The sequence below is a fragment of the Bubalus bubalis genome, chromosome 13 (genome assembly GCF_019923935.1).
Source record: "Bubalus bubalis isolate 160015118507 breed Murrah chromosome 13, NDDB_SH_1, whole genome shotgun sequence".
NCBI classification, from domain to species: Eukaryota; Metazoa; Chordata; class Mammalia; order Artiodactyla; family Bovidae; genus Bubalus; species Bubalus bubalis.
The window spans coordinates 16,071,675-16,087,886 of NC_059169.1; the positions used below are offsets into that span (position 1 = coordinate 16,071,675).

The following is a 16,212-nucleotide window of genomic DNA, read 5'->3' on the forward strand; positions in this document are numbered from 1 at the left end:
TATATAGCATCACCAACTCGAAGGACATGAGTTTGAACAAACTCTGGAAGATAATGAAGGACAGGGAAGCTTGGTGTGCTGTAATCCATAGTGTCGCAAAGAGTCAGACATGACTTAATGAGCAACAACAACTTTGTTAATTCTTTCTAATTTGATATTTGGCAAAACTAATACAATTATGTAAAGTTTAAAAATAAAATAAAATTAAAAAAAATAAATAAAAATAAAAACATTATTTATTCGTTTGGCTGTCCTGGGTCTTAGTTGGGGCACGGGGGATCTTCAGTCTCAGGTGAGACAGGCAGGACTTTAGTTGCAGTGTGTGAAGTCTTAGTTGTGGAAAGTGCAGTCTAGTTTCCTGACCAGGGATCGAACCCAGGCCCCCTGCATTGGTAGTGTGGAATCTCAGCTATTGGATCACGCAGGAAGTCCCTCATGTGGGTTTTTCTTATTTATTTTTTTAACTGTTTTATGGTCTCAATCAACAGAAGTAATATTATAAGTAATACTATCATTACATGTAAATGAATCAAATATTATAAAGGAGTCCTCTCACTATTATATACAATAGATAACGGAAAAGGACCTACAGTATAACACAGGGAACTCTAATTAATACTCTGTAATGATATATATGGAAAATAACTTTAAAAAGAATAGATTATATGTATATATATGGCTATTTCACTTTACTGTACACCTGAAACTAATACAACTTTGTAAATCAACTATTCAGTTCAGTTCAGTCACTCTGCAATAAAAATCATAAAAATAAAAAAGTCTTCATTGTAAAGAGACAGAAGGAGCTGTGTGAGGGGTTAAGAAGTAGACTGACCGTATTTCTCTTCTTCCTCATTTAGCTTTGGCTCTCGGGCAGGTTGGCCTGGTCCTGTCTCTAACGCTCACACTCACGGGGATGTTCCCGTGGTGCGTCAGGCAAAGTGCCGAAGTTGAGAACATGGTGATGTTTATCTTTCTGTTCTTAGCCTTTTCAAGTCTCCTTGCTGTTAAATGGCATAAAAGCAATTCTTATGTAAAATAGTAAAACTATTATTTTTGCATCATAGTTAACAAAGTTTTTTTTTTTTGTATTCTCCTCCATCTGCTTAATGTTAATGTAAAATTAAATATATACATCTTTCTTAGACTTATGTATACCATGTCAGAAAGTTTTATATTCATCACAGACTGACTTCAAATATAGTGAATGTCTCAAAGGAGAAAGGTCCTGAAATTCTGGAGAGAATATAGGCTAATTGTTTATTAACTTAGCAGCTTGTTTACCTTTGTTTCTTAATGGGTAATTCCTCATTTTTGGTAAAAGAAAAGAATCCAGTATTTTGAGGTTTATTTAATTAATATGTTCCTGCACCCCTCCCTTCATTTTAGCATTTATTCTTGTATGTGTTGAACACCTGAATTTGCTGGCAGCCCTTCTTCCTGGTAGGATAGGCTCCCTCTCAGAGTGTGCTCTCAAAGGTGTGGGGTTATGGTTGTTTAGGAGGCCTTAGTATGTAAATTATACATTTTGAATTTTTCCTAAAGGGAGAAAAGCAAAGTCAGCCTTCTAACAGAGTAGACAGTGACTAATTATTAAAATGAGTCTTGATGGCTGTCCAATTCTGCTCATCTGTAACATGTGACCCTTCTGTAGCCACACATACTGATTGGTGTCCATAAGTATTATTTTCTTTGAAAAAATTCTCTTGTTTTTTCTTCGGATGTGAAAGGTGGATCAATAAAATTTTACCATTCATTTCTGTAGTGCTTTTAGTTTTAATATAAAGTTGAAGGGAATAGGCATAAGTAAAAGTGTTGAGGATGATGAACAAGTTTGCAAATCATCCAAGGCTTCATCAGACTCCTACTTCTGTCCTTTATGGATTCTGAGCCCGGGATGTTCTAAACCATAGGAAAGCAGAAGGTTTTACTTAAAGTCTCTGATCACCCATAAATAAGACCCTCTGACACTAACTCATGTGATGCCATATGTGTTTCAGATGATTTCAGTAGAAAGGGGGATTGAATATACAGACCTTGAGAAAGAAGCACCCTGGGAATATGAATATCATCCACCTCCATCCTGGCCCCAGAGTGGAGCGATTTACTTTTCTAATGTGAACTTCAGGTACAGCTTGGATGGGCCTCTGGTATTGAAGAACGTGGGAATGTCCGTTGGCCTAAGAGAAAAGGTTAGTTTAAGCCATTTGCCTCTTTAAAATCCAGCTAAAGTTTTAGCACCGCTTCTGGTCTTGGCTTCCTTGTCTGTGTACAGGGGACTCTTTGTTCCTAAGGGATGCAGATTAGATCAGTGACACTGTCCCTGAATCTTTCTGGGAAACTGACCATGGAATGGGGATACCAGCATTTTTTTTCCCTGGGTCACCAGCTCCTTCCTGGTGGTTGATGGGTCCTGGGCTCCAGGGCTTGATCTTAACCTGACCCAGGATACTATATGTGATACCTAATTATTCATAAAAAAGACTGTGTAGTCTGCCCTGGCTCCTTTTTCCTAACTCTCCAATATTTCATTCCTTTCCATCTTTTATTTTTTATTTTATTTTATGTATTTATTTGGCTGTGCTGGTCTTAGTTGTGGCACACAGGATCTTTAATCTTCACTGTGGCATGCACACTCTTAGTTGCAGCGTGTAGGATCTGTTAATAGTTCCCTGATCAGGAATGGAACCCAGGCCCCCTGCTTTGGGACACAGGTTCTTAGCCAGTGGGCCATCAGCAATGTCCCCCATCTTTTCTTCTTTGTGTTTCTTTTCGTCCCACGGTGCCCTCTGGTTGTAGCCTGCTCCTCTGTCCCTGGGTTTTTGCCGTGGACTTGTCCTCTACTCACCCACACTGAGCTGCCATGCCCCTGCCCTCCCACCCACAGACTGCTTCTTTCTTTAGCACATAACTGATCCTTACTGGCCTGGGTGAGTTGCTGCCGGAACCAGACCACAGCCCTAAGCGTAGTCCAGTAGGGGCTGTCAGGAAGAGAAGAGCCTGAATCATGATCCAGTCAGGGGTGAGGAACCAGAGCCTCAGATGGAGGCAGGCCTGGAGACTTGCTCAAAGTCAAAAGCACCTTGAAGGGAGCAGGGAAGATCCACATGGGAGATGGCAGAGAGGCTGTGACCCAGACCTGCCATTGTCAGTGTCTGCTGGTGATGTTCCTTTCACATTAAGCTTGAGGCTATCAGCTGGGCCCAGGACAATGTCTTGCAGAGACTAAACCAGAACAGACAAGGTGGTAGGAAGCTCTTCCCCATCTTCCTCTGAAGCCAATATGTCTCCTGACTTATGCACATCCCTGCAATCAGGTCGTGTGTAGTTCTCCCAAAGCACCATGCCCTCCTGGTTTTCAGCATGCATGCTGCGCCTCCACCTCAGAGACCCATTCCCTCCATCATCTGGCTGGTGAACATCTCCTCATTTTCTGAGTTGATCTAACACATCTTTGAGACCCTCAATTCTTCGTTAGTGTCTTATCTTTTCTTTTAGGATAGAAATTATGTTACACTCTTTTCACAGTAGCCAAAAGTTGGAAGGAAGTAAATCCTTACAATGAAATATTCAGTTTTAAAAAGGAAGAAAATTCTGACCTATGTATAAACCTTCATGATATCTTGCCAAATAATATAAGCCCGACACAAAGGGGATGAATACTCTGATTCCACTTATGTGAGATTCCTAGAGTAGTCAAATTCAAGGAGACAGGAAGTAGGATGGTGGTCTCCAGGGACTGGTGGATGGAAAATGGGAAGTTGTTTGTTTAATGGGTATAGAATTTCAGTTTTAGCAGGCAAAAAATTTCTTGAGCTTGGCTGCACAACAATGTGAATATACTAAACACCAAACTTTCCACTAAAAAATGGTTATATAGTTAAATTTTATGTTAGGTGAATTTTACTATAATGAAAATAAAAGCTAGCACCTATAGCATGCTTTATAATTTGGACTCTGTATTTCACAGTAAGTACCCTGAGGTTTTTTAAAATCAGAGAGCATCTTGTTTTCATCTTTGTTCCCCAGAAAGTGGCATTCTGCAGGGCACATAGAGGGTGCTTAGGGACTGCTGGTTTCGAGGGTGAGTAGCAGACAGGTGTGAGCAGCCAGTAACCAACACACACACACACATACACAAGACAACTCTGAATAACAGAAAGAACTGCTGTTTAAAACTCTCAGCATCACAGACCCATCTAGTGGACGGTAGTTGTAATTTAGTGAATGATACCCTTGTAACATAAAAATGAAGAAAATAAATATTCAACTTAATCCCCAGATGCTACCCAGAGAGCAGCTTCAGTTAGGGTAAAAGCTGATCCTAATTATTTTCAGTTCCAGTGTAGGTCAGGAATAAGGTGAACTGGTGTGTCAGGAAAACATTAACCACAGCTCTTGATATAATCCTGTCCCCTAGAGCACTCAAGACAATGTTAGTTTACTGTCAGACAATGTGTCTGTCAGATTTTCCATTGTAAATGTAATTCTGTTAACTTGCACTTGTCTTAAATTTTCTTCAAAGGCATAGAATATGAATTATCTAAGAAACTCTGTAGCACAACTTAGGAACATAACAGATTCTTTTTTCTTCCTTCTTAAAACCTGCAAATCATAGGATTATTGATATTCTAAAATGTTTGAGGGCAAATTAAATTTGGAGACTGAATTAATGACTGTAGCAACTTGACACAGTATCACCATTAGCTTTATTTCTGTGTGGGGAGATGAAACCCGGGCAGCATGTTTATGAAGCCATTTCACTCCACCTGTGTACATCCTACCTATTACTCTTCTGCTTACGGTCCCCACCCCCATCACTCCAGGAGACATGTTTGGTGTTGGATTTGATTGAGAAAGGCTGCTGTGGGTGGGGAGGGGACATGTGAGTGAACCAGCCTAGCAGAAGGGGGGTTTATTCTCTTTCCCTCATTTCTTCTGCTGTCACGATTCCTGGAAGTTACAGCCAATAGGAAAGTGTAGTAGGTACTATGCAGGATTTTAATCCATAGAAGAAATAGCAAGTGAAAATAAGGAACCAAGACTTCCCTCGTTTTGCAGTGGAGAAGAATTCACCTGCCAGTGCAGGGGACACTAGTTCAATCCCTAGTCTGAGAAGATTCCACATGCCGAAGAGCAAGTAAGTCCATGTGGCACAACTACTGAGCCTGCATGCCACAACTACTCAAGCCTGTGCTCAGTAACAAAAGGAGCCACCTCAGTGAGAAGCCCATGCACTGCAACAAGGCGCAGCCCGCACTCATCACAACTAGAAACAGCCTGGATCACAATAAACTGTGGAAAATTCTGAAATAGATAGGAATACCAGACCACCTGACCTTCCTCTTGAGAAATCTGTATTCAGGTCAGGAAGCAACAGTTAGAACTGGACATGGAACCACAGACTGGTTCCAAATAGGAAAAGGAGTTCGTCAAGGCTGTATATTGTCACCCTGCTTATTTAACCTATACGCAGAGTACATCATGAGAAATGCTGGGCTGGAGGAAGCACAAGCTGGAATCAAGATTGCTGGGAGAAATATCAATAATCTCAGATATGCAGATGACACCACCCTTATGGCAGAAAGTGAAGAGGAACTAAAAAGCCTCTTGATGAAAGTAAAAGTACAGAGTGAAAAAGTTGGCTTAAAGCTCAACATTCAGAAAACAAAGATTGTGGCATCCGGGAAATAGATGGGGAAATAGTGGAAACAGTGTCAGACTTTATTTTTTGGGGCTCCAAAATCACTGCAATGGTGACTGCAGCCATGAAATTAAAAGACGCTTACTCCTTGAAAGGAAAGTTATGTCCAACGTAGATAGCATATTGAAAACCAGAGACATTACTTTGCCAACAAAGGTCCATCTAGTCAAGCCTATGGTTTTTCCTGTGGTCATGTATGGATGTGAGAGTTGGACTGTGAAGAAGGCTGAGCGCTGAAGAATTGATGCTTTTGAACTGTGGTGTTGGAGAAGACTCTTGAGAGTCCCTTGGACTGAAAGGAGATCCAACCAGTCCATTCTGAAGGAGATCAGCCCTGGGATTTCTTTGGAAGGAATGATGCTAAAGCTGAAACTCCAGTACTTTGGCCACCTCATGCGAAGAGTTGACTCATTGGAAAAGACTCTGATGCTAGGAGGGATTGGGGGCAGGAGGAGAAGGGGACAACAGAGGATGAGATGGCTGGATGGCATCACTGACTCAATGGACATGAGTCTGAGTGAACTCCGGGAGTTGGTGATGGACAGGGAGGCCTGGTGTGCTGCGATTCATGGGGTCGCAAAGAGTCAGACAGGACTGAGCGACTGAACTGAACTGAACTGAACACAGCAATCATGACCCAGCTCAGCCAAAAATTAAACAAACAAAACAAAACAAAAAAAAAAAAAACTGAGGTAAATAGCACCTTAGGCTTCCTGGCTTTCTGAACATGGGCTACATTTTTATTTAGATGATTTTGTGGTTGATTTGATGATTTTAGAGAGTCCTGGGCCATATTAAAGCATTTTTCAGTTCTTGAGGTGGATTAATTTTGTTTGTTTTTGCTCACAGCTATTACTTGGATAATACATTTTTACAGATGCTTACTAGACCTTGGTATAATGTACAAAAATATTAGTTTCCTACTTTTTATCCTTTTTAACATAATATTTTCCTAGAAACCCCTTCCTTCATTCTCAGCTTATCCCCCTTCCCCTGCCAGCTTCCTAATTCCTTGTGATTTAGACTGGTGCCAGGGTCAGTAGCACCTGCATCTCCTGGAGCTTCTTAGAAATGCAGAGTCTCAGGCCCATTCAGCTCACTTTCTCAGCATTGCATTTAAACAGGACCTTCTAGTAAATTACTTTTTCTCCCAAAGACAGTTTTTGATGACTGGTAGCTTGTGATTTCCAAGGAATATTCTTAGACAGTTTGAGACTGAGCTCATGAATCACCCAGACCCCTATTGTGACTGAGAAGGAGGCTCTAGAAAAATTTACTTACTTTTATATTCTATAAGTCGGGCCTTTACAATATAATCAAATTCTGTGTGATTCTACTGCATTTATTTGCATCTTTTCAGTGGAGTCTGTCATCATCACAGGCAGTTTTCATCCTGCTCCCAACCTCCCCACCAACCTACTGCGGGGACTGGAGGGATTTCCCACAGGCTCAGCCCTGCTTGGACCTGGAGTCAGAAAGAGCCGAGTGTAGCAGTGTACACAGTTCTTTCACCACCTGATGGGATAAAAAATGAGTCTTGCTGCCCCAAGCAGGGCACGAGGTCTGTCTGGTCTGCTCCCCAGGCACCATGTGCCCCACTCAGCTGCAGGTTTCTCTGTCAGCCCAGCTGCGGGTGTCGGTTCTTCCTGCTGACAGCCGGCACACCTGACCTCAGGCACACTCTTTGTTCCCACTCACCAAGTACATGCCTGTATTCACTTCATGCTTTAATTTTCTGGTCATAGGATCTCTATGTTAGGCCTGTACATTTAATTGCAGCTACACTCCTTCCCAATTTCTCTGTTCTAGCTACACAGAGGGACATGATAAGGTGCCAGGCCATCCAGGTGATAAGGAGGCCATCAGCAGATGGAGAAAAGAGCCGGAGGATGTGGATTTGAGTCCCATCCTGTGACTTATGGGCTCTGATATTTCAGGCAGACTAATTCATCTAACTAAACCTCAGTCTTTTCTTTTGCAAAATGGAAGTGATAGGATGTAGCCTGTAGGGTTGTTGTACGACTTAACGAGACAAGACATGTAAAGCACCCAGCATGGGGATCAGAGTAATTGCTTGGATAAAGATGGCCATCATTTTCATTAGGTGTAAAATGACCATAACCACTTATATTGCAAAAGTTGTCTGTCCCATGAGAAAAGAGGTGTTGGCCATTTGAAGTTGTATCTATAGCTGTAAGGTCCATCTGTTGTGTCTTTCTCTGTATGGTTTATCATATAACTAAATAATATGGTAATAGATTTTCCATAAATTTGTCTGGCCTGAGTTAAAATCTAAGTTCTCCATGGAAGCTTCTTTTTCTCAGGACACCACAGGTAATACACATAAAGACAGTCAAATCCAATACAGATTCTGCTGTCAACATGTACGGTTCATCTGAAGAAACAAGAAAATGACTATATTAGCTTTGTAACCTAGAAAGAGGTCATAATTTTTATAGAGGTTTTTACAAAAATAATATCTTTTTTTTTTTTAATGACATAACATCTGTTAGGATTGGGACAAGCCCTCATGAGGGGACAAGGAGAGCATTTCCAAGGATTCAGGCATGTGAGAGAGACTTAGTGATGTGTGGTTAGGGTTCCAGCAGGTGAAAATGCATTCAGTAGAAATGCATGTGAAAGTTCTTTAGGAGTTGGGGTCAACATAAGCAAAAGCATGATGCCCTGATCCAGTGAGTGAAGAACTAGGCACCTGCAGAGCATTCTGGAAAATCAGCTACCAGGTGTGCAGCAGACATTTTCATGCTCAAACCTGAAAAGTACTGAGTGACCCCAAGGAAGCTGACTTGTGGACATGTGGGTCAGTGTGGATGGTTGTGTAGAAGAGACATCCTGGGGTGGAGTGATGGGCACAGAGCCGACTGTTGGGAATTTAATCTGAGAAGTGAGAGCATGAGGACCAAAGTGGGCAGATGCGGGAGGCAGGGAGCCTGGAGCTGTTGTGCCTCCAGCAAAATGTCTTGGGAAAGTGATTCCACTTTTTGGGATCAAACATATGTCAATTAAAACAAAGCTCTGAACCCTCAGGTTTGTGAATGTGCAGGGAGTAGAAAATGATATCGTATTTCTGGAGGGTAGGTTAATAGCTTAACAGCGTCCTCTGAAAATGTTCATATTTGATTCTCAGAAGTTCCACATCTGAGAGTTTATCTGAAGGAAATGATTAAGGTTGTTTGCAAAAACAAGATTTAGCTTCAAGGATATTTAACAGAGTTATCTATAATAGTAAATTATTGGAGATTGCCTAAATATCCAGCAGTAGAGGGTTTGTTAAATGATCACGTATATTGTAACATTTTGTAGCTATTAAAATAAATGTTCTTATGAAATACTAAATGAAAACATGTAACAGTATGTTCGTATTAATCCCATTTTGTTTATATATGTGAACTTGTGCCTTCAAGAACACATACAGTAGACTAGAAAGTTAAAATGTCATCTTGAAAATGTTTTTTTCAGAGTGTTGAGGATAGCTAGTATTTACTTTTCAAATTCATTTGCACTGTTTATTTTTAAGGAAAGAGTTTGTTTTAGCTTGTTTTTTAAAAGGTGATGCAACCTGGCACTTTGGTGCTGACTGTGGACCTTAAAATGAAGAACTGAGTCATGAAACACTGCAAGAGTAGAGTCTTCAGGGCTTGGCACCGTGCTTTACTCAGGGAAGTAAGGTAGACAGTTCAGCCCCTGAGCCTGGGAAAGAAATCATGAGAGTAGAGTGGGAAAGACGAAGGAAGGGATTGTTTTGTGTGAGGCATTGGATGTTGATTATGTTGAGTTTGCTGTGTGAAGAGAGATCCAGGTGCAAGTATCTAACAAGTTGGTGTCATCATCAGAGACCAACCTGGTTGGAAAAACAGAAAGGAGCCCTTGTAAAGCAAATAAAATAAGATTTTCCCCAAGTGTCTTTATAATTTATTTATTTATTTATTTATTTTTGGCTGTGCTGGGTCTCTGTTGCTGCTCGGGCAGAAAGCAAAGAGGAACTAATGAGCTTCTTGATGAAAGTGAGAGAGTGAAAAAGCTGGCTTAAAATTCAACATTCAATAAATGAAGATCATAGTATCTGGTCCAGTCACTTTGAGGCAGATAGATGGGGAAACAATGGAAAGTGACAGACTTTATTTTCCTGGGCTCCAGAATCACTGTGGTCAGTGACGGCAGCCATGAAATTAAAAGACGTTTGCTCGGGCAGTGAGTGGAGACTTCTAGTTGTGCTGAGTGGAGAGTGCTCTACTTATGGTGCATTGGCTTCTCATCGTGGTGTCTTCTCTTGTTACAGAGCATGGTCTATAGGGTGTGAGGGTTTTAGTAGATGTGGCATGTGGGCTTAGTAGTTTTAGTTCCCAGGTTCTAGAGCACAGGCTCAATAGTTGTGGTGCATGAGCTTAGTTGCTTTGTGGGATGTGGGATTCTCCCAGACCAGGGATTGCACCCATGACTCCTGTACTGGCAGCTGGATTCTTTACCACTGAGCCTCCAGGGAAGCCCTCCAAGTATCTTTAGATTGAAGGATGTAAGGTTAGTGATACTGGTGATACTCTCCATGGGCAATTGGTAAAACCCTTTGTTTACCCAGAAAAGTCATTCAGACTATAGTTTTGATGACTGAACTGTAGAAATAGCCAGAACCAGGTTTTCTTTGAGTTGCCTTTTTCTTTTGGGGTGCCTGTGGCCATGCAACATGTGGGATCTTAGTCGTTCGACCAGAGATTGAACCCACATTCCCTGTAGTGGAAGCACAGAATCATAACCACTGGACTGCCAGGGAAGCCCTCCATTTATTTATTTATTTAGTTAGTTCTCCTCACTGGAATTTGGAGTTCACAGTCCTGTGGTCATGAACAGCCCTATGCTGCTGCTAAGTAACTTCAGTTGTGTCCAACTCTGTGCAACCCCATAGATGGCAGCCCACCATGCTCCCCATCCCTAGGATTCTCCAGGCAAGAATACTGGAGTGGGTTGCCATTTTCTTCTCCAATGCATGAAAGTGAAAGTGAAGTCGCTCAGTCATGTCCAACTCTTAGCGGCCCCATGGACTGCAGCCTACCAGGCTCCTCCATCCATGGGATTTTCCAGGCAAGAGTACTGGAGTGGGGTGCCATTGCTTTCTCTGGAACAGCCCTATAAGTGCCCCTGTATATCTCAGACCATTTACTCAAACTCCACAAATGTTCCTGTTTGCAAAGATGGATCAATTTCAATAGAGCTGATGACATGGGAACATCCATGCATCCTCACAGATAGAGTACTCACTTGTGTCTTGTTGTGGGTTGATTTATGTATGAGAACACTGAGATATGTAGGCATACCTGTTTTTATTGTGCTTCACAGAGAATGCATTTTTCCCCCACAAATTGTACATTTATGGCAACACTGTGTCAAGCAATACATTGGCACCATTTTTCCTACAGTATTTGTTAACTTCATGTCTCTGTGTCACATTTTGATAATTCTTGCAATATTTAAAACCATTTCATTATTAATGATATGTGTTATTCTGGGATCTGTGATCAGTGTGTTTTAAGGCTCAAATGATGGTTAGCATTCTTTTAGCAATAAACTATTGGAAATTAAGTTGTGTATATCTTTTTAATATATAATGCTATTGTACACTTAGTAGACTACAATATAGAATAAACATAAATCTTTCTGAACAGAGAAAAAAAAATCCATGTAACTTGCTTTATTTTGTGATAGTCACATTACTGAGTTTGTCTGGACCAAATCCAAAATATCTTTGAGGCCTGCCTGTACACAAAACACAAGAGTCACATATATATAAACTACGACTTGCCTGTGTGCCCAGAATGGCCCATCTGTATAATATAGATTAGGGTTTAAAATAAGGTGCAAAATGTCTGGAGAAACCTATATGCAGGTCAAGAAGCAACAGTTAGAACTGGACATGGAACAACGGACTGGTTGACCATTGGGAAAGGAGTATTTCAAGGCTGTATTTTGTCACCCTGCTTATTCAACTTATATGCAAAGTACATCATGTGAAATGCTGTGCTGGATGAAGCTCAAGCTGGATGGAATTAAGACTGCTGGGAGAAATGGCAATAACTTAGATATGCAGACGACACCACCCTAATGGCAATGGCAGAAAGCAAAAAGTAACTAAACAGCCTGAAGAAAGTGAAAGAGGAGAGTGAAAAAGCTGGCTTAAAATTCAACATTCAATGAATGAAGATCATAGTGTCCTGTCCAGTCACTTCATGGCAGATAGATGGGGAAACAATGGAAAGTGACAGACTTTATTTTCCTCCAGAATCACTGTGGTCAGTGATGGCAGCCATGAAATTAAAAGAAGTTTGCTCTTTGGAAGAAAAACATTGACAAACCTAGACAGAATATTAAAAAGTAGAGACATTACTTTGCCAACAAAAGTCCATATAATCAAAGCTATGGGTTTTCCAGTAGTCATATATGGATATAAGGGTTGAACCATAAAGAAGGCTGAGTGCCAAAGAATTGATGCTTTCGAACTGTGGTGCTGAAGAAGACTCTTGAGAGTCCCTTGGACTGTAAGGAGATCAAACCAGTCAATCCTATAGGGAATCAACTCTGAATATTCATTGGAAGGACCGATGCTGAAGCTGAGGCTCCAATACTTTGGCTACCTGATGGAAAGAGCTGATTCATTGGGAAAGACCCTGATGCTGCAAAAGATTGAAGGCAAGAGGAGAAGGGTTCAGTAGAGATGGTTGGATGGCATCACTGACTCGATGGACATGAATTTGAGCAAACTCCAGGAAGTGGTGATGGACAGGGAAGCCTGATGTGCTGTCCATGGGGTTGCAAAGAGTTGGACATGACTGACACACTAAACAACAACAACAAAAAAATATCTTATAGACGTATTATCTTTGTAAGATAATAAAATTAGCTAAGCCCGATTTTCTTATGTTTAATATCTATAAATATAAATTCTTTTTTGAAATGCCATGATTTGACAGACTAAGTTGTGAGACTTTAGAGGTATTCAAATCAGAAAAATCAAAGTTTCTAAGAATTTGACTATGTTGCATAGAAAGATTTAGTTCTCTTTAAAGCTATGATTTTTAAAATTTTACTGATTTACAAATGATCGAAAGCATGTCTTACACCCTCATCAATTCCAGATTCTAAATAGAGATGAAATCATCTCTAGGGAAGCTTCCTTCAGGGAATTTGCAGTTAGACATCCCTGGTGGCTCAGAGGGTAAAGAATCTGCCTGCAAGGCAGGAGACCCAGGCTCCATCCCTGGGTCAGGAAGATCCCCTGGAGTAGGAAATGGCAACACACTCTACTGTTCTTCTCTTGAGAATTCCATGGACAGAGGAGCCTGGTGAGCTACATTCCATGGGGTCGCAAAAAGTCAGACAAGACTGAGTGACTAATACTTTCTTTCACTTTCAAACTCATTGGTAAAAAAGTCAGTTTCTGCATACATATTTAAATGCAGTTTTTATTCCCTACCAGTGAGAAGGCAATGGCACCCCACTCCAGTACTCTTGCCTGGAAAATCCCATGGACAGAGGAGTCTGGTAGGCTGCAGTCCATGGGGTCGCTAAGAGTCAGACACGACTGAGCGACTTCACTTTCACTTTTCACTTTCATGCATTGGAGAAGGAAATGGCAACCCACTCCAGTGTTCTTGCCTGGAGAATCCCAGGGACGGGGGAGCCTGGTGGGCTGCTGTCTATGGGGTCGCACAGAGTCAGACACGACTGAAGTGATTTAGCAGCAGCAGCAGCATTTAACCTGCATTGTATAGATTCTTTAATCTTGTTGCTAGTCACTTAATTTCTCCCTGCTTTGGTATTAATAAATAGACTGACACTTGACATGTATTTTTTCAATTGTAGGTATTAATTTGTTAATAAGATGCCTTTTGTACTGCTCCAATTAAAGGTCCCGTGTAAACAGCAAATTTTGTTTGTGTTATTGTTGGCCTCATTATGTGCATTTTGTCTACTGGCCTCTGTCTTTTAAGAGTTTGCATTTTATATTTTAAGATGTTTCAACATCGAATATAATTAAGATATTTAATATCAGGAATGATTTCATTTTTCTACCAAAGAATAATTCCTCTTAAATAACAGATCCCTGAGAAAGTGAGTACTTGTTTGTGTATCACTTCTGACTTGTTGACATCTCTGTAAAACTACTCATGTGATTCCCAAGGTCCAATTACCTAAGCAGCAGGATAAAGCTAATTTAAAAGCTGACTTCTTATGTACCACTTAGGAGACTGCTGGTTTTTCACGGCCAGCAGATGATTTTTTAAGTCATCTTGCTTTATTTATGAATGTTAGTTACACACATCCATACACATTTATACACATACACCACATACACATACCTGTCCTCCCCTTTAACATACCACATAATGGATACTATGTGATAATCACAGAAAACACTTTTCAGCATATTAAGCATCCCTTTGGGGAAATCTGAATAAAACTGCATGAAATCTTGAAGTGAAGTGAAGTGAAAGTCAGTTGTGTCCAACTCTTTGCGACCCCATGGACTATACAGACCATGGAATTCTCCAGGCCAGAATACTCGAGTGGGTAGTGTTTCCCTTCTCCAGATGATCTTCCAACCCAGGGATCGAACCCAGGTTTCTGGCATTGTCGGCAGATTCTTTACCAGCTGAGCTACAATCTTAAGAAGGCATAAAAATCGCTCTAGTTTATATTCCATATGCTTGGGATGATGGTGTTCTCAACCAGGGACATTTGTGAATATCTGCCATTTTTGATTGCCACAATTTGGGGATTGAATCTGGTACCTAGTGGGTAGAGTTCATGGGTACTTTTAAACATCTTACAATATACATGACAGTCTCCTGACCCCCCAACAATGAATTATCTGACCCAAAATGTCACCAAGACCATACTTGAGAAACTACAGACTACTCTTTATATGTAATAGAACTTTGAAATTTCATCTTCAACAATCAGGGTTTCTCCTAGGTTTGTTGTATCCTGTTAATTCTTAATCCCCCTTGGGTCTCTTTACAGTGTGGCATTGTGGGAAGAACAGGAGCTGGAAAAAGTTCCCTCATTGCTGCTCTTCTTAGATTGTCAGAACCTGAAGGTGGCATTCAGATTGATGGGATCTGGACAAACAACATTGGACTTCATGATTTAAGGAAGAAAATGTCAGTTGCACCTCAGGTATGCACATCAGAGCATTGTCACATTGTTCTTTTTATAACATATCTAAGTTTAATTGCTTTTAATTTGCTTTTTTTTTCTCCAAATTACATCAAAGGTTTGATCCTTTTTTTCCCAATAGAGCACATGTTTAGCATCAGGTATTTTCAACAGACATTTTCATCAGACACATGTTTTGTTTCTTTGTTCATTCATTTGTTTTGTGTGCATGTGATTTATTAACTTACTGAGATAGATTTCTGGACTCAGTCTCCCTCAGTTTCCACAATTGTATCCACTGATAACCACATAATTCTGAGAACAAAAGGATAAATGGTTTGTTTAGCACTGGAGAGGTTCCTATAGGGAAACATGACTTTTAAGTGTCTTACAGATGGAATTTTGCTGTGGGAAATGAGGACATCTTTTCAAAGGTGATTATCTTCTTGGAGGACTTTCTGTGAAACTGTTGAGGTTTGAGAGTTACAGGTTATATAGATGCTCTGGGGAGACTTTGACAATTCATCCATTAGTAAATAATTTTCACCAGGGACGCAGTATAGAATAGTGAGGTAGAGCAGGTGACTGATAAATCTGTCTCTATGTACCTCAGTTTTCTCTGTCTTACAAGGTAACAAACAGTACCGACCCCTTGAGCTGTTGTGAGGACAAAATAGGTCACTAAGTGTGCAGTGCTTCATGTAGACCCAGATATGACTACCGTGATAGTGGAGCATTGAATTGGCCATTATCCAGTCTTTTCCTGGACTCTGATTCTATTTTCTTTTCTTCTGCGTCTTAAAGAAGTATAACTTTCAGAGAGTGTTTTGGAGACTCGATTCATATGCACAGTAGACACTCATGTCATTCCTTGTGGTTCATTCACTCAACATCATTCGGTGAATATTTACTGAGACATTACTATCCTTCAGGTATATAGCCAAAGGCAACCTAGATCCTGTATCCTCATCTTCCATCCTGCCCTCTCCTTTGACAGACTTACTGATTTTTAAAAAACGAATTTGAATTTATTTTATATACTTGATAATCATCTGCCCATCAAAGCAAACTCAGATAAATACCCTCATGAGATGAAAAACAGAGAGGAGATGAGACAAAATGATCCAGGCAATTGTGCTTTCTGGAATGTGGGTTTAATGTGCCCTGAAATGCCTGTTTATTAGGAAGCATCTCAACATGGCACCCAAAGGGAAGGAGAACGTGGGCTTGGATCTTACAACTGAGTACAGCTGTTGCTATACCCATGGCCTCTAAAATACCTGGAATTACTCTAAGTACTCTTGTTTTATTAATTAATTTGCTTTTAATTGAAAGATAAT

At 40.6% G+C, this 16,212-nt stretch overlaps 1 protein-coding gene across 1 annotated transcript in view; it reads left to right on the forward strand.

The window, feature by feature from the left end:
• The window catches only part of LOC102409035 (ATP-binding cassette sub-family C member 4-like), a 183,605-nt gene that overhangs the window by 133,391 nt on the left and 34,002 nt on the right, over positions 1–16,212 (forward strand). The window contains 1 exon segment of the mRNA XM_045162445.1: positions 14,738–14,893. Coding sequence (XP_045018380.1) covers positions 14,738–14,893 — 156 coding nt within the window.